Source organism: Pipistrellus hanaki, assembly GCF_964339955.1.
Source record: "Pipistrellus hanaki genome assembly, chromosome: 9".
Lineage (NCBI taxonomy): Eukaryota > Metazoa > Chordata > Mammalia > Chiroptera > Vespertilionidae > Pipistrellus > Pipistrellus hanaki.
The window spans coordinates 66257809-66276770 of record NC_140511.1 but is presented as its reverse complement, the minus strand read 5'-3'; the positions used below and the strand labels follow the sequence as shown (position 1 = coordinate 66276770).

Sequence of the window (18962 nt, the reverse complement as noted above, 5' to 3'; positions counted from 1 at the left end):
TCCTGAGACAGAAGGAAAATGCTTAAAAAACACAAAAGGTCCAAGGAAAAGCCATCTATGATCTCCCCTGAAAGGCTGTTATCACATTCCCACAGGTGAGGGGACAAACCTGGTCTCTCCCTTCCTTCCCGAGGGCTCTTCTCCATGAGGGACCAGGATGCTAAGTGGGCACAGCGTGTGCAGAACCTGTGCGCGGAGGAAGCCAGGAACCAGGAGGGGGAAAATCTCGGTACTGAGGAGTCTATTCAAAAGTAAAAGGTGATTGTCCGTTTTTAAAACCCAGTTATGAAGATGCACAAGTCTTAAGTTTTAAAAGCTTAAAGACGGTACTTTTAGCACAGTCCTTTTTGTGAATTTTGAAGAGAAACCACCCCCTTTACCTATGTTGTTAAATAGGAAGCCATTCAAGCTGTACTTAACATTCCGTTTTTCTATCAGGAGTTCCAAGGCAGAGACTTAGATCTAGATCACCTTGATCTTGAGTCAGAGGAAGATCGGAGTTGGCGGGGGATGTACTGAGCAGCCAGAGAACAGTCAATGATGCTGTAATAGCTTCGGTGTGGTGACAGGAGGAACAGGCTTACCGTGATCACCTCACTGTGAATTTAGTATCGAGTCACTGTGTTGTACACCTGAAGCTAACGTAATATTGGAAGTAACTGTACTTCCATTTTAAAAGAAACTCCAAGTTCACCCTCTGATGACAGGGAAGCAGCCCGGGAAGGAAGCCCAGGACGCTCCATCCTGGCCCGTCTCCCACAGTGTGGAACGCAGACCTGCCTCGGCACGCAGCCGACACGTCACCCACGGGTGGCCACGCAGCCTAATGTGTGTTTTAAAACACACCATTAGGAGATTTTATAAATACTGATGGTCAGAACGAGTTAAAGTGGGAAAAGGTGCATTTCAAGTTGCTTTAAAACATTAGTGGTGACAGCTGGCTCAGAGGGCTGGACATCGTCCGGGGCATCCAAAGTCTGCCGGTCCAGCTCCCAGCCAAGACACATGCCCGGGGCCTGGGCTCAGTCCGCAGCATGGAGCGTGCAGGAGGCAGCTAATCAATGTTTCTCTCTCCCACCTCTAAAAATAAATCAAAAATCTAAAAACAAAACACAACACACACACACACACACACACAAAAAAAAAAAAAACCACAACAAAAAACCCCCACATACATTAGGTGGTTTGTATTACACTGTGAATGCACTGAATTGTCCACTTAAAGATGGTTAAAAGAGGAGAGTTTATATGTTTTTTTTTCCATAATAAAAAGAATTGAAGATAAACATTAGGTAAACACTTAGGACTGACGTTCCAATCGTCTCAGGAAACGGCCTCACAGGAGCACACTGACCGACGATTTGGGAACAGACCCAGACAGCTGCTCTCAGGGGGGCGAACTGCCGGGACTCGCCACCTGAGGGAGCCACAGGAGTGGCAGGGCCCCAAGTTCCTGTCGCTGGAGCCTGGAGGACAGTGTGTGACCCCGGGCGGTGAGCCGGCACAGGGTAACTGGAGCACACTCCCTGGCTTCGGACTGACTTCTCTTCAGCAGTGGTTACAAGAAAGGGCTTGGAGGCAGGCAGACCTGGTTTTTATAAACACATACGGTATGTACACACACATTTTTTTATTGATGTCAGAGAGGGAGAAGAGAAACATTGATGATGAGAATCATTGATTGGCTGCCTCCTGCACACCCCCTACTGGGGATGAGCCCATAACCCCCTGGCTCATAGTTCGATGCTCAACCACTGAGCAGCACGGACTGGGCAAACCTGGTTTGATTCCCAGGGCACGCCAAACAACAAGCAGGCAGCTCAACTTCTTCTAACCTCAGTTTGCTCATCTGCAATACGGGGATGAGAACAGCAGCTCCCCCCGAGATGTGAGAAAGATTGGAACACGAGAGGAGTTTTGTTTTTGTTTGTTTTTTTTAACCACTGTGAAGCCTTTACCTAGCTCGGCCATCACCAGTCAACTAAGTTGAAGTGTATTTTGAATCAAGGACTATAATGGTTTAAACAGATCTCAGTAAAGGATCTTCTTTGGGGGGAGGAGGGGTGGATCCTAAAACATACAATGTGTATCCGGTGTTTCCACAGTACTTGGGCTGTGGTCAATGAACATTAGCTAGAATAATTACTGCCTATTAATACAAAGTGCAGACTTGCAGTTAAACACATTTTTGATGAATACGATTGAAAAGGCTCCTTTCCCAAGTTCATTATTCAGAATCCTCATTTCCACCCAACATTTCATAGGTTAGTCTTCAGTGCAACCCTCCCTGGGAAACACTACCCCCGACAAGCCTCTGACAGAGGGCCTGTGAGGAGGTTGAGGCTTGGCCTCTCACAGGCAGGTGCACCGGCTGCACAAGGACCGGCCTCCGGTGAGTGAGGGTGGCAGTGAAGGAGCAGGTAAGGTAGACTCAGCCAGAGGACCTGAGCCTCCCGGCCCTGGGGCTGAGCCTGCCATTCCAGCACTGAGGAGGTGCAGGTGTGGGGCCTCACTTGGAGAGAGATCTAAGATTTATAGTAGCCACTGCCGGTTCGTCCGGATGCGGACTGAAGGGTCCTGGATGTGTTGCAGGCTCGATCCCCAGTAGGGAGCGTGCAGGAGGCAGCCAATCAATAATTCCCTCTCATCATTTATGTTTCTGTCTCTCTCTCCTCCCTTCCCCTCTGAAATCAATAAAAATGTATTTTAAAAGTAAACAAATAGAGCCGAAACCGGTTTGGCTCAGTGGTAGAGCGTCGGTCTGCGGAATGAAGGGTCCCAGGTTCGATTCCAGTCAAGGGAATGTACATTGGTTGCGGGCACATCCCCAGTAGGGGGTGTGCAAGAGGCAGCTGGTCGATGCTTCTCTCTAATCGACGTTTCTAGCTCTCTATCTCTCTTCCTTCCTCTCTGTAAAAAAATCAATAAAATATATTTAAAAGATAAATAAATAAAAGTAAACAAATAGAAACGCCTTCTGTGACCTTGCTCTGAGGTCAGAATGAGGGGAAAGGAGCCGACCGCTCTGGGCGCAGCAGTGAAGGCCGAGAGGAAGAGCCACATGCTCAGCCCTCCACACCGGCCGGCCGGCCGGGAGCTTCGGTGGGCTTGGGTGCAGACAGGAACATCAAAACGAAACCTTATCAGGGCACCCAACCCTCCCAGGAATACCAACAACCCCTCAGGCCCACCGCCCGCCCCAACAATCAATAACTCTGAAGACAACACCAGTTCTTCTCAAACAGTTTAATAGCAAATAAACAAAGGAAGGTACCACACTTGGCAGATACAAAATGACTTTTTGTCCGTGTGTCTGTGCAATTAAAACAGATTTAGGTTCCCCATTGGGACAAAAGGAAAAACACACAAAAAAAGGAGATTCATTTTAAACACATACTCCCTTGCTCCAAACTTTTAACAATGTTTTTCTTTTTTAATCCACTACACAAACTGTGATCAGGTCGGAAAAGCGACAAGGCTCTTCCTGCCTTTTTTTTTTTTTTTTTTTTTTAAACCATTAAAGTAAAATCCATAATTTTCTACATAGTACAACACAAGTTCACACAAAAAAGACATTTTCTTTTGCAAATCAAAACAGGGAAGAAAGGAAAAGCTCAAACAAGGTAAAGGAAAAGCATTTCTACGGCTGAATCACGACTTTGAGTTGATTGAATCCCGTTGTTGCTGCAGAACAGACTGTGCGTTTGGTCATAGTGGCAATTTTTTCTCTTCACATTGTGAAATCACTTTACATTGTTTTCTAGTAGAAAAGGCAAAAAACTGTACAAAACCCCTAGTGTTAAATACAACGTTTGTACCAATAAAAAACTCACACAGGTTTGTCTCCAAAATGTAAAGATTCTTTTTTTTTTCTTTTTAAATTATTCACAAAAAGCAGCTGGAAATCAGAAAGGCAGCTGCCGCTCCAGGGTCTCAAATCCATTAAAACCACCACAGAACAATTAAAACAATCAGTGAGGAAAAGAAAAGGAAACGTCCAACGTTTGGCATTTGGTTTTATCCACAGGTTTTCCCAGAGCTCCTCTTGGAATTAAAAGCAAAATATATTGGCAAACACGGATCTGAATACACAGGAAGGGGAGCCTCAGCGCCTTCTGCCAACAGAGGCGGCTCTGTGCAGTCAGACTGTAGGGGGCACGGCAGTGCTCAGGCTGGGTTCCTGGCCTCCTTCCATCCCCTCGCCCTTCCAGGAAATTAAGCAGTCTACCGTACACTGGCCTCCCCGTGGCCGCCCTTTCCTTCTAGTAAGAATGGCCTCAAGCATAATACTAGGCAACCCGCTGGGTCCCAGACCTGACTCTGCTGGGATCCCTTCCCTCACCAACCCCAGCGTGGATGATGCTAACAGTGCTTCTACCTTCCCCACCCCCTCCCCCATCCCTCGGCTACCCCACCCTCTCCACCCTTCCCGGCACTCCTGCTGCCCAGCTCTCCCGCCCACCAGCAGCTTAGTTCTTCTCTGGGTGGGATCTAGCACAAACTCCTCTCTCTGCAACCTCTTACCTCCACAGATCATCCTGTGACCCTCATCTCCCCTGGCTCTTCCTCCGCCATTCACATTCTTACTCAAACCCCTAAGACCCTGAGGCTGATGGTGCCACAGAGAGGAGGGCAAGTTCCCTTCAGGGAACCAAGGAGCTGGTTTGCCTGGCACCCAGGGACAGTAGCTAGTTGGCTCTTCACCCAATTTAAAAAAAACAGACCCCTGCCCTTACCCCATCTCACTAGCCAATGAGAACAGAGCTGCGGTGAAGAGCCAGTGTGGGGTGGCTGGTGGCCAGGGCTGTAAACAGTGTGAAGACTGTAGTATTGTGCTTGTCACCTAGGAAAAGCGCCGGCAGGTGTACTGCCGCTTAGTGCACAGATGGCCTCCTCTGAGTGGTCGAGAGCACCCTCCTTCCTCTGGGCTGAGAGATGCTCGCTACCCCTGATGCGCTAAGCCTCCTGCCCACCCGCAGCCACCTTCTGGATCCTGCCTCTGTTCCCGTGCCTCTCAGGCGCCCCCTAACCCATCTCTGAGCAGAGCAGCCAGCCTCCTGGAGGCCCTGCTGAGGCCTGGAGGCCACATGAGGTGACAGTCTAAGTGCACAGGCAAACGCTCTAAGGGCAATAGAGGAGAAAGTTGCCACTTCAAAATAAAACAATACAATCTTGAAAAAAAATAATCAACCCCACAACAACTTAAAACAGCTTCTTTGAAACCCTTTTAAATCGGTCAGTTTTTGCACAAACTATAGAAAACAGAGAGGTGAAGGTGATATATAAGAAGGTGTGAAGAAACAGCAGGAAACATGCAAAACTTGTTTTTTCTGGGCATAATCTTAGTAGGAAAGGAAAAAATTCAAAACAAAAGCACAAAAACAATACAAAAACAAAAACCAAAAAAAAAAAAAAAAAAAAAAAAAATCAAAGCATCACATTTTGCTGTGGAGACTGTGGAACAAGCATGGCAGGGGCAGCGGCCGGGGAGGGCCGGGGCTGAAGGCTCCCTGCAGGCGGCTCAGGCAGAGCCCAAAGGAGCAGGGCCGCTGGGGCTGCAGCCCGCTGTCAAAAAGGAAAGGGGTTCGGGTGTTTTCTGCAGTGAGAACTTAGAAAACAAAAACAAACACATGCGGTCTCCTCAAGCCCCACAAACTGTATCAGCAAAATGTGCTCAGGAGCCTCAAAGGTTTCAGTGACATCTTTTATTTCATTGTTTACTTCAAAGTTGTCTTTAAAACTAAGCACACAGAAACAAAGCCTAGAAACGGACTGGCTGTGTGTTCACAGAAATACAAACACTACGCGGTATGTGCTAGTAGGGCTGCTCTGAAGACAATTACAAAGAATTGGAATCACAAAATCAAGTGGTTATCTTATGAAGTTCTAGAAAAATAGATTTTTTTATATTCAAATGCAAGTTTAAATATTTCCCCTTCAGCAGTCGTTCTAGCAAAACCAATTTGGCAGCACAAAAGAAAAAAAAAGGAAAGAAAAAAGAAAAAACAAAGAAAAGAAACAAACATAATAAAAATACACATCAGCATCAAAGGTCAAACACAAGGTCAAAGGTGAGAGTTCAAGCATCAGAGAAGCTGAAGAGACAGGGATTTGGACGATGTACTTGACGCCACATCGACATGCTTTAGGCACAACGATGAACAAACGGCAGGAATCTAGAAAAAAAAACAAACCAGAAAGAGGGAGACCCACTGAGTTACACAGAGCAATACATCCAAACAAAGAGAGAGAGAACAGGAACACTCACTGTGTACAGCCCTGAAATGAGGAGGCGGGCGGGGCGGGGGCTGGGCGATGACAGGGAACTTTTGCACATGCTAACAATGGACACAGGGAAAAGTCAAAAGGACATGGAGGACACCAAGAAAACATCCAATTGCCAGAGACAGAAGGGAAACTAAGGCTTGGATTTCCCCCGAAGCATCCAAACACGTCAGATCTCCGGTGGAGCGGAGCTCCGGCCTCTCCAGCTCCTGGGAAAGACCCAGGGAGGAAGAAGCCTGGAGTGGGAGAATTCTTTAGGGAGGGGGCCGGGATTTCTCCTCAATCCTACAGGGGTGGCCCTTTGTTCCCAGAAATCCAAGCTCTTAGCTTCCACGCAGGCCCTGGTCACTCATGAGGGACCCAGGGAACAGTGTCTGGATGTATTCAAGGCAAATCAATTTCATGATGAAACCCAAGTAGGAAACAAAACTACATGATTAGACACATTTATGTAAGTGAAACCCCCACACAACAGCAAAAGATTGCTTAAGACTTGACTGCGAGTCTCCACTCTCTGAGCTGAACCCTTTCACCCCGGGAGACTTGTAGGGGAGCAGCTTCTTCACAAAACCATCTTTGGCCCGGGGAGAAAACTGTGCTCGAGGGCAGTGCTGCTGCGCTCACTCACTGGGCAGGGAAGAGAACGGACAGAAGCGCCCAGTCTCACCCGCTGGCCCCGAGGCGGCCAGGACCCTGCTGGGGCAAGCGCTCCTTTTAGAAACGAACACCCACAGCAGGTCGGAAACCTCAGGGTGTGCTGTCAACGGCAGGCTGATCACACCTTTGCCTTTCATTTGGAAAGGGGTTTCCAACTGTCTCAAGAGCCCAGGACAAATCTGTGGACAACAATGGTGAAATGGGGGAGGAGAGAGGGGAGAAAAAGTGGGGACGGAGTGGATCTGGGATTTGGAAAACCCCACGATGGCCAAGGAGGAAGACAGAACAGAAGGTTAGTGATCACAGCACCACAGCACCCTGGAGAGCACAGCTCTCTCCTCCGCCAATTCACAGCATTAACTCCTTCCCCCTCTGGCAGGTTAGCTGGGCTGCAAACAGGCTACAGAAAGTCAGTAGTTTCAATCATACACAGCACCCTGTGTGTATAACAATCACATTCTGGATTCTACAAAATCCTGGCCTTTTCCAGAGATATATAATTTAGGTAATAAATATTCTCCACCCCGGAGCTGTATAAAACTTCTATAAAAATAGAAACAACATTCTTAATTCCGGCCGGTTGGGATTCAGAACAGCGCCTCCCCAACCTAGCATTTTTTTTTTCTTTTTTATTTTTTTTTGTGCATTTATTTAAAAAATCCCATCATGACCCTGGAAGCCTTTGGAACAGTTTTATCCTTGAAACACAGGACACATTTCACCCAGTGCGCAGAATTCAAGTTTACGTGGTTCAGCTTAAGAAGTGTTCACGTTTCTTAGAGGACAACAGACCCAATTATCACTATGAGAAGGGAACAGCTGTCCCAGCTTCAGTGGGATAACCCAAACATCTGTACAACAGCAAGATGGTCAATCCCTGTCTGTGACCCAAATGGACAGCATGACAAGGAGAGAGTCCCCACTCAACTTATTAGCAAACCAACCCCTTTGATCTCATCTCTGCTCCTGGGGGTCAGGACTGATGTTTGTGAATTTAAGATCGCAGGGACCCAGTCACTGGCCTAGAATACAAGTCAGGACTACCTGGGCCCAAGTGCATTTTCCAACAGCATGTCCTTCCTGGCTCTCCACCCCCAAGCATTTCTTGGAGCAGAGGCAGAGCCCAGAGACTGGGGAGATCACAGGCAAGAGCTGGAATAAGACCTGTGGGAGGCAGCAGGGAGCTAACGGTAAGCACATGGACAAAAACGAACATGGTAATACTGAGGTAAATAAATACTAAATCCATATGGAGGCTGTAAACGTCCTGTTGTCCCCTCTGTCCCCAAGAGAAGAAGACAGGGCTGGAGTGCTTAGGAGAGGAGACTGCCTTGATGAAAACACTACATCTGGGGCACCTCAACCAAGGAGACAAGCATGGATTTCTCAGTTCTTTGAAGTACCGAGCGTTGGCTGGCCTCTGGCAAATGAAGTACTCTAGCTTGAAGGGACCTTCTGATGCAGATGCACCAAGAAGCAGGCTCCTCTCCCCCCACTAGATGGCTTTTGATCACTCTGCTCAGGAGAAGTGCCCCCTCAGCCAGGTACTGCCAGCCCTTCTTGGTTCTGCCTTCATGATAAAACAGTAGCTTGGGATGAAATGACACTCCTTGCTGTGGTCAACTACAAAGAAGGAAACCAGTGTGCCTCCCTAGACACTCCGTAAGAAAGGGGCCATGGTCTAATGATCTGTTGTAATAAACTAAAACTGACCTCTGACCGGCTGCTTCTTTTTAACAGCCACCAGCCTGGCAGGGCCCACCCTACACCAATGGCTGGCTGCAACAGCTGGCAATGGGTGATGTCTCCCTGCTTTTCGCATATGTCAGGCTAACTTAACGGGTATTTTATTTCCAGAGAATTGTTAGCCCCTTCTTGGGAAAGAGGGGCGGAGATCCTGGACAAAACCTCCGTGCTTCCATAGAAGCAGCTACAGGAGAGTTCCGCTGACACCTCGCAGGGCCGTGGACATCAAGTCCCTCTCTCTCCTCAAAGCCACCCCACCAGCTCCACCCTCCCACCCCCAGCTCTTGGACGGCAGCTCTCATTTCATCCACTCTCAAACTCAGGGACATTCTGGGGGTCAGTTTTGGTTTCACTCAGTCCTGTCTCAGGGTAGCTTTGGACAAGTTCTGATCTTCTGTAACGTTTCTCCATTCCCTCTCCTCCCCCAGGGTGGTTTGATGTTGGTCCTTCTCAACATACACTGGTTACAAACACAGCAAACTTTAAATAAAGGAAAAAAAAAAAAATAAAATAAAAAAACTCAGGATATGGCACCTAAACTCCAAAGTAAAACACTGGAAACCAAAGCACAAACTTGTCCTCTGTACGAAGCGAAACTCCCACAGAAGGCAGTAGCCGAGTCTTCGGGGCAAGCTGTGCCTGCGAGAGTGGCAGGGATCAGGGTCCAGGGCTGTCAACACACAGCCTTAGGGCTTCGAATCATTAAGGGTGCTCCTCCCCAACTTACCAGAAGACCCTCACTCCAGTCTCAGAGGGGAGCACGCTCAGTAGGGCTTGCTGTCATTCTTCGAACGTTTGAGCTGCACTTTAAGCCGCTTCATGCCAATCTGAAAGCCGTTCATGGACTGGATGGCAGCTTGAGCCGAAACAGGATTGTCGTAACTTACAAAACCTGTGTGTCCAAGCAGAAACCTAGGTGAGGGACATAACCAGGCAAGGACATTCCAGTCCTCCTTATGTGCTTAGCCTCAAATCCCAATTTTCCTCAGCAGGAAAAAGAATTCTGGAAATTATATCACATAAATTTAAATTAGGTTCCTAAACACTACCACTTTGACAACGACATGATACATTTAAGTATTTTGCTTTATTTTATTCTCTGGAGAGACAATGTGGGCAGAAATCATTGAGCCCATTCCAGAAGTGGGGGGAAAACACACACATGCTCAAAAAGAGGTCACGTACTGAAGGCTGAGTTAAACAATAACCCAAACTCCATCCCAGGTTTCTGCTGTCAGCCCCTTCCCTTTCTTTCTCAGTGGTAAAAATTCTTATCACCCCGCAACACACACACACACACCAAAAGAGAAACCCACATACCAAAACACTTGCTCAGGTTTGTCTGCTTGTCTATAAAAACCTTGGCAGACACAACATTCCCAAAGGGCATGAACATCTGCAGCAGGTCCTGATCGCCAAATTCCTGGGGCAGGTGGTAGATGAACAGGTTGGCTCCCTCTGGACCTTCAAGACATCCATTGATTGAAAAGATACCAGTGTGAAGAAAGCTTATCCTCCCCCACCCCGTTAAAACTATCCGAACCCCAACAAACAGATTCATGAATTCATTTGGAGAACTAAACAGATTCTCCAAATACCGAGCAGGGAACTGAAGGGCATTCACTGAAACAGATCCCTTCTCTCATGTTTAGCTATGCTCTGTGTCTTACGGAGGGATGTGAGAATTTGACCTCGCAGGAGGAAGGTGTGCTGAGACAATAAAATAGGCAGACTTGCGTGTGGAGCATAAAACAAGAGACTAGGTGCTTGTAGAAAAATATAGAAAAGGAGGAAGAAAGAGATTATAAACACAACAGGTTTCAAAATTGTGCCTAGAAACTGCAGGGATGGCAAACACATTGAGACAGAAAGCAGGGGCAGGAAGTGACTACAAAGGGACCGGAGGAAATTTCTGGGGGTGACAGAATGTTCTACATCTGTGATGATAGTTACATGACTGTATGCATTCATCAAAGCTCAGAGAGTTACATTACAAAAAAGGTGAATTTTACCTTATGTCACTTGTGCCTCAGTAAAAAGAATTTTAAACTGATTAGCACTGAGCTCAAAAATAGAATGCTTTCCTCTTCCAACTATGCACGATTTTCTAACCAAGAGAGTTTCATTACAACCACAGTGCAGCCAATTCCCCACCCTGACCTCCCCTATGTTGTCAAACACATTCAAGAACCTTGCTGCCTCAGGGCCTTTGCACTTGCGGTTCCTCTGTCCCTATCACTCTGGACAGAAATCACTGAGCTTAAATGGCAACTTAGAACTTCTCTGAACATTCCATATAAAATGCTGTGTTCCCGGCACTCCCCATCCCCTTTTCCATCCATCATTCTTCAGAGCATCATTTGGAATACCCTGTGTTTTTACTGGTTTATTGTCTGCCTGCATAGTTCCAACAGTTACCCTATCATCACATTCTAGGGCACATAAGCGCCTGATTCAGAGCAGGGGACGATGCTGTTAAGGCAAGAGAGAATACTTGTTTTTCTCCCACATAAGTGCTTCAACCTTGCCAGCTTGTACTCATAATACAAATACAGGCAGAAAGGAGTCAGCAGGGCTTTCTAGTTATATAAACCACCTCAGACCCCTTACTGCCTAGAAAGCCTCTCCTGAACTAAATACCATCAGAACACACACTTCCCACTGCATCAACATGTGGGCCTTAACACTCTGTCCCATCAGTGTTCAGTCTGTCCTCAATTAGGAAAAGCATAGATCAGAAAGTAAAGAAAACACCAAATACTAAAGCTACAGGGAACACCTACCCAGAAGATATCCTTTGACAGATTTATAACCCAGAGGGAAGGCTTCCTAATTGCCAATGTGTCAGACACAGTAAGGTGGGTATATATCTTCCATCTAAAAACGGCAGCCCCGCCCCAGAAGGGTGTACAGAGGCTCTGATCTGAGCCATACCCAGAAAACATTCCAAAAGCGGATCACACTTACGAGTTTCAGTCTATCTTTGACACCATTAAAGAAAAGTGTGGTCTGACCACCTGAAGGACTCAGCCTTCGCCTGCCAGTCAGTTCTGGTGCAGATGGGAGAAACCACCCCCACAGACCCCAGCCTCCCTTGGCACTCACCTTCCTTCTGGCTTCCAGCAGCACCAATGCTCTGCTGTGTCAACAGATTCTGGTTGTACAGCGTGGGGAGCGCCGCGGCGGCATACTGCTGGATCCCCGAGTAGGCCTGCGTGAGGGCCTCCATGGTGCTCCCAGTGCCATTGGAAAGGCCACTGCTGCCCAGGCCACCATTTAAAGCAGCCATCCCTTGGTTGGGGGGAGAACAGAATTAGCAGTATTGGAAAGACTCAAATGATGCCAAGGAAAACGTCCCAAGTCCTCCCTTTCATCTTGTTCCTAGTTTCACCCTGAGGAGGAATATCCATGAGTGGTCAGACTTCAGGACACTCACCAGACCTTGTTGCTAATGGGGGCATTAAAAAACGCCACACCCAGAAGTGGCTCTCCCCATTACCTTCTAATCTGTGCAAGAAGTGCCACATTTTACACCTAACTTGCCCCCTTTTCTCTAGCTTTCCTGCCACTTTCTCACACAGAGCTGGAATCTGGTAAATAGGAGTCCCAGGATTGGGAACAAAAGGGGGCATTTGTGATCTGTGACAAGATGTAGGTAAACTCTATCATTAACAATAGCAATAACATTCTGGAACACTAGAGGCCTGGTGCACGGGATTCATGCACTGGTGAGGGTGTGGCCTGAGGAAATCGGCCCGCTGTGGGAGCCCACAGCTGAGCGGCTGTGGACCCGCCCTCTGAGCAGCTGCTCCCTAGTCTGGCACCGTCCGTGGAGCTGGAGCATTTGCCTCTCCACGGGACTCGGTCGGGGTTGGGCCCAGGGACAACAGCACTGAGGCAGAGTAGGCCTCAGCCCCTCAGCAGCTATGAACCCGCCTCCCAGCCTCTGGGGCCAGCTCTGTGCAATCAGTGGCAGCACTGCACAGCCTGCAGGCATCCGGAGGAGGTAGGAGAAGGACCCTGGGGCAAGGAGGCCATGATCACAGCTCAGGTTCCTGCCTGTCAGCCCAGGTTTCGCAGCAGGAGCACCAGCTTATTCTAGCCAGCTGAGCGGCACTCCCACTGTGGTGGTGCACTGACCACCAGGGAGCAGCTCCTGCGTTGAGCACCTGCCCCCTGTTGGTCAGTGTGCATCATAGCGACTGGTCGACCAGCTGTTCTGCCGTTTGGTTGCTGGGCTTTTATTATATAGGATATTCTACGTGCCACTCTGTACTGAACAAGGTGCTTACACTTTACCTGTGTTCTCATCTAACTTCTTAATAACCCTCAAAGTGTCCTATTCCCATGTCATAGATAAGAAAATGACCTTGGAGCCTGGCTAGTATGGTTCAGTAGTTAAGTATCAACCCATGCACCAAGAGGTCGCCAGTTCAACTCCTGGTCAGGGCACATGCCCAGGTTGTGGGCTCAATCCCCAGTATGGGGCATCCAGGAGGCAGCCAATCAATGTCTCTCTCTCTCTCTCTCTCTCTCTCTCTCTCTCTCTCTCTCTCTCTCTCTCTCTCTCCCCCCCCCCCCCTCTCTGAAATCAATAAACATATTTAAAAAAGAAAAAGGAAATGGCCTTGGAAAGGTGGTTGAAAGTTATAGGTGGTTAGTGCTAGAGGAGGGATTTAACTAATGATCATTATTGTCTTTTAAAAGATTTTGAGGAGAGAGTTGCCCTAGCTGGTTTGGCTCAGCGGATAGAGTGTTGGCCTGTGGACTCAAGGGTCCTGGGTTTGATTCTGGTCAGGCATACATGCCTGGGTTGTGGGCTCAGTCCTCACATAGATGTGAGCAATATACTGATCAGCTGCCTCCTACATGCCCATTACAAGGTATTAAACCCACAATCCTGACAGAGGATCAAACCGGCAACCTTTTGGTGCACAGGATGATGCCTAACTGAGCCACACCAGCCAGGGCAATTCATAATTAATTTTTTGGTTCACTGGGCTACTCAATCATACAATAGTACCCTTACCAGGGTTGTTTATAATGTGCTACCTGCACAAAGAAAGGCCTGATGACATCTATGGACTGCCTCTCACCTGCCAATGAGCTGACATTGAGGCCTGCCGTTGCTCCAGCTAATGTCTGCAAGGCTCCAAGGGAGGCGATGGGGTTGACAGAGTTGCTACTGCTGGAGCTCGGTGAAGACCCTGCAACCAGAAATCCACGAGTTAAACTCAAGCCAACATTTGCCTTCTCAGCAGGAACCAAAGCCCAAGAATGATACTACTTAAGTATTCTCTTAGAAAAAAGTTTTCAGTTACTAATTTTAATAACTGCCCCTGTTGGACATAAATACAAATGATGATTACAATAAATTAAAAATTATGAGCTATGTCTAAAGTTAGAAGATGGCATTTGAAAATTTGTTGTTCATAATCTGTCCCCTTTGGAAATGGGTATGAACTGCTCTCAGAATGACATACCCCTCTTGGGATTCTGCCCAAGGCTCACAAGGGCCCACTGGCCCCCGCTACATGCTTACCTGAACTGGTGAGTACGCTGAGGGGACTGCTGGATGTAGTGAGAGCGTTGGTACCACTAGGTGTGCTCTGAGCAGCACTAGCGGCAGCAGCTAGGGCAGCCAAATTCTGTAACTGCATTGCATTCAACCCTGCAACATCCAAAGCAAGAGATCAGCGGGCAGATCAGAGTGCCTCCTAATCCGCTCCGGGAACAACAGCTCACACCAGTGGAAGGCTAATTCCAAAGAGGAAATATTCTAGAGAAGCCTTACAAGCAACTTTTCAGGGCTCCAAAAAGAGTCAGATACCCCTCAACTCATTATGAAGTTTGGTATCATTTCCTCAGAGAAGAGGTATCTGATTCAATAGCATACCCCCCACGTGAGCACTACTAAAAGGATGGGCAATCAGGAAACCAGCAAAGGGGGTTGGTCATGGTCTGCCATGGGCTCAGGTATCCAAGAGGACAACAATGCCCACACCTGTGGCATAGAATGGGACTGCATCCGAGCCCCTCACTCAGACTTCACAGGGGATGTGCTCTTTGAAATGGAGGTGAACAAGCAGAAAATGTACAGAGACCCAGAAAGGAAGGAACGACAGGGGAGAATACATGGGAGAATAGCAAGAGGACAAAGAATAAAAAAACAAACAAAAAAACCACCACTTGAATAGCAGATTAGTTATCTGAAGAGAGAAAAACACACTGAGGGGAAAACTTCCAAGTAGAACCTAGGCAACAATAAAAGGAGAAGAAATTTGACAATGTGTTTCAAACCATTTAGTAGATGACAGAAAGACAGAAGGGTGGAGGAAAGAATTAATGAGAATAAAAACTACAACACAGATTCACAATCTATCAACTTTCTCAGTCCTTGGGGAAAAGTGAATCACTATCAAAATTTTGCATATGATAAATGCAGTTCACCTAAGACCACCCCAATTTCAAATGCACTTGCCTAGCCTTGTCCCACTGCCAAAGGGACAGGGGGAGCTCCTGTCCCCCCCCCCCCCCCCCAAAGAATTCTGATGGACCTTGCCTCAGGTTTGTCTGTGGAGCTCCATTTTGTTATAAACTCAGGTATTTGTCAATTAAGTTTTCTATGCACGATAACGGCAACAAAAGGTAATTCACCTATGAAATAACATGTATAAGACACAGAGGTAAACTAACTAACTGCCTGGATTCTAGCAACTTCAAGGTAAGCCATTTGTATGAAAGTATTTCTCAGGCTTTTCTTCAGTCACTGAAAAAGTCACGTTTTGGTGGAAATAAAGCATTCCTGCAACTTTTTCCTGATCAAAACGGCATCAGATAGTCTGCAGATGTTAACAACTCTTTTCTATCTTCTTCCTCAACAGACACTTAAAGGAGTGGCGAGCAGTAGACAACTCCAGGACAATCTGGCATAAATGACTAATAGAGTCACGTTCTAGAGAAAAGGCAGTTGAATCCTGTGATGTTCATTTTATGCCAGGTTTACACGAGTGGAAAATAACTTTTTTCTGCACAAACGGTGCAAACTCTCAGACTGCTGTTAGCTGTGTCTGATGGCCTGGCTGCTGCTGCTCCTCCAAGCAGTGAGACACTTACCTCCCATTGGGTGGAGGCTGCTCAGGGTGTTGAGGTTCCCAGAGGAGGCAGTCTGCTGAAGGAGCTGCAAATAAAGCTAGACATTACACCAAAAAACAGAACAAGAGTGAGAGTGAGGGCTGGTTCTGCATCTGGGATAACTCTACAGCACAGCAAAGCGAGAGTGCAGAGGCCCCGAGAGAGAAGAACGTTGAAGACAAGAACCCAAGCCAACACAACAGGAACATAAGGCTTATGACAGCACAATGTAATACAACACAGCTAAAGCCCTGGCCCAGAAGACAGTAATGCTCATTGAGTTCCGAGCCAAGCTCAAGTGCTTAGGCAACAGAATGCAGCACAGCAGAGGACAGTAGAAGAGCAGGGAACTAAGCTCAACTCCAGCAGCTCTGTAATCAACCGCGGTGAGTGTCTGTGGATGGATGCCTGCCATTTCTATTTCCTCTATCCCAAGTTCTCCTTAGTTACGTCCACACATCTTATTTTGTAGATTGTTTCCACCTGGATTCCCAATTTATATTTAAACAACTATTTTAAATATAACATCTCCCTATTTCGTGGTATTTCTTAGCATCACACTTTACCAGCCACAACAGACCCATGTCTAAATCAACCTCTCCCATGCTATACGTCCATCGAGCCCAATTATCTACTCCCCTCCAAATTGATCTTCACTGTTGCAGATGGCCAAATGACTGATGAAGTAGTCCTTATCAGTTCAGTGTACGTATTCTTTCAATGGATGTCCATAATAAATGTAACAAGAGGACCTGTCCACGAGCTTATGGATCCCCATAACTTTGATCTTTGTAGCTTAGTAAACCATAATCTTCATCTAACCAACCTTTGCTCCATTCAAATGCAACTATTGTTCATTATGAACAATTGGTAGTCTTGTTTCTAGATCCTTTATTCAACCTGTTGTCCATTCCTACAAGCATCTGTCTTGGTTTCTCTATCATAGATCCCTTTAATCCACAGGTCTCAGGAGATCTTCATACCTCCAGAAACAGGATGAGGGAAAAAAAAAAAAAAAAAAGCATATGTACACGATTTTTATCAGGTTCTAAAAGGGGTCCACAACACCCAAAAAATTTTAAAACCACCACTCTGGTCCAATAGAGATCAGGTTCAATCCACATATTCCAGAAAAAAAAAAAAAAAAAAAAAAAAAAAAAAAAAACTCATAATGAATGATGATGCACTATCACTTACACAGCCCATTAGCACCATGCCTTCACTTTTGTCTTCTTAAATCTTTGGGCAATGTGTTCAGTCCCAGCTGGTGGACTGTGCATACTGTATTTGTCCCCTTCATTTCTTCCCTAAATGAGAATAGCTCTTAGGGAGGGGGTCACACCTAAATAAAGAGACCATAGTTCTCAACATACTTGCTGGATGTGGCAATGAGAACAAGATGGGGACTATTCCCTGAAAAAAGGCTCTATAATGCTCTAAGAAGTAAATGTGTATCATGGAGATAATTTTCAAAGAATTACCATTTTGGCAGAAGACTAAAATCTCTGAATTTTTTAAACTTTTAAGCAATGTTCTGGCACTAAGAAACAATTTGATCTATTGAAATAGAACAACCATCTTCACTTTTGGACTTCAGAGAAACTTGGATTTCCTCTAACATATTAGAAGTATGGAGACAGGAGGCATCAAATTAGTCAAAATTTAGTACTGGGAGGGCAGAAATCATTGTCTTTGTTGTTTCCACAAAGAATAATCTTTGAGTGGATGACTATTATTATCCTATGTGTATACTTTTTGACTATTCATATACATCTAGTGGTCTCACTATTTTCCTTCATTGGTAGCTTTACAGATGACCTTTTCGTTCTGATTTACAGATAGCACAGTTTTAATTATGTTGTCCTTTCTAAATCTCTTTAAAGTGTGTTTAAAATATATATATAAATATATATTTCTATATATATTTCTATATATATATTTATATATTTATATATTTATATATTTATATATTTATATATATATATATATATATATATATATATATATATATATATATATATGTTACTGATTTTTTACAGAGAGGAAGGAAGAGAGAGGGATAGTGTGAGAAACATTGATCAGCTGCCTCTTGCACACCCCCTACTGGGGATGTGCCCACAACCAAGGTAAAGCCCTTGACTAGAATCGAACCTGAGACCTCTCAGTCCGTAGGCAGACACTATATTCACTGAGCCAAACCGATTTTGGCTCTTTAAAGTTTTAAGCAATGCAATTCTCCTGTAATACTGTAAACCTAGTAAATCTTAATAATAAAATGGAGCCTGCCCCTCTTTTGGACTATATAACTTAAACTCAACAAGAGATCAAATTAAAAGAAATCTACTTATAGCATAGCAAACTCAAATATAAAGCTGTAATACTCATTTCATAATGCCCATGCCTCATCTCTCAATCAGCAGAAAGAAACACTTATTGTACTCTTCTGGGAGAATCAACAAGGTATTTAATGATGCCTTCTACACTGGGTAGAAAGGGATATAGAAAAAGGTATTTTGTAGTTAAGATTCCCTCAAGAATTTTTTTTTCCTTGAGGGTAGGATCATAAGATGTTCCTAAAACACTTTTTATCAGAAAATATGGTTTCACTTTAACTCAAGATATAATCAAAACCTCAAGATATAACCAAAGATGTGTGACCAGATAGAGAAAATAACATGACTTAAAGAACACTTCATTGCCTGAATTTTTACATAAAATTTCAATGTGCTAAAAGTTGTAAATGCCACTATGTCTGTGCGCTAGGGACAGCAGAAGAAGAAACAGCTGGGAGCTTGCACAGTCTGCAGAAAGCAAACCACAAAGACTCACTGCTAAATACTGGGGTCCAAGAGTATTGAGACCAGCAAGGTTTCCCCACACAGATGCTGCGCTGATTTGCTGCATCTGCTGCTGGAGCTGCTGGGCCATTCTCTTCTGTTCTTTGTCCTTCTGTGTATCAGCAAATTTTACCACCATGGGGGATGAGCAACCCTATGAAAACACCAAAACCAAAGGGTCAAATCCCTCCTTCTGGGTGAAGGAAAAATCCTTGCTAGTGACACACAGGCTGCATTCTAATTTCATTCACTGCCAAACGACTCTCTTCCTAATACATGTAAGTGGCAAAAGACAATTTAAAA

At 45.8% G+C, this 18962-nt stretch overlaps 1 protein-coding gene across 9 annotated transcripts in view; it reads right to left on the bottom strand.

Moving 5' to 3' along the window:
• Nucleotides 1–3423: 3423 nt before the first annotated feature.
• Nucleotides 3424–18962, bottom strand: part of CELF1 (CUGBP Elav-like family member 1) — a 69300-nt gene continuing 53761 nt past the window's right edge. For 7 of the 9 annotated variants that reach the window (XM_084896026.1, XM_084896025.1, XM_084896019.1 and 4 more), the window contains 8 exons: nucleotides 18652–18813; nucleotides 15805–15880; nucleotides 14231–14359; nucleotides 13785–13895; nucleotides 11794–11979; nucleotides 10009–10152; nucleotides 9416–9580; nucleotides 3424–6176 (listed from right to left, as the gene is read on the bottom strand). In XM_084896026.1, the coding sequence (XP_084752152.1) occupies nucleotides 9453–9580; nucleotides 10009–10152; nucleotides 11794–11979; nucleotides 13785–13895; nucleotides 14231–14359; nucleotides 15805–15880; nucleotides 18652–18813 (936 nt within the window). In that variant the 3' untranslated portion in view covers nucleotides 3424–6176; nucleotides 9416–9452. The remainder of the gene's footprint in view (nucleotides 6177–9415; nucleotides 9581–10008; nucleotides 10153–11793; nucleotides 11980–13784; nucleotides 13896–14230; nucleotides 14360–15804; nucleotides 15881–18651; nucleotides 18814–18962) is intronic. The other 2 variants (XM_084896021.1, XM_084896022.1) reach the window with 1 other exon arrangement.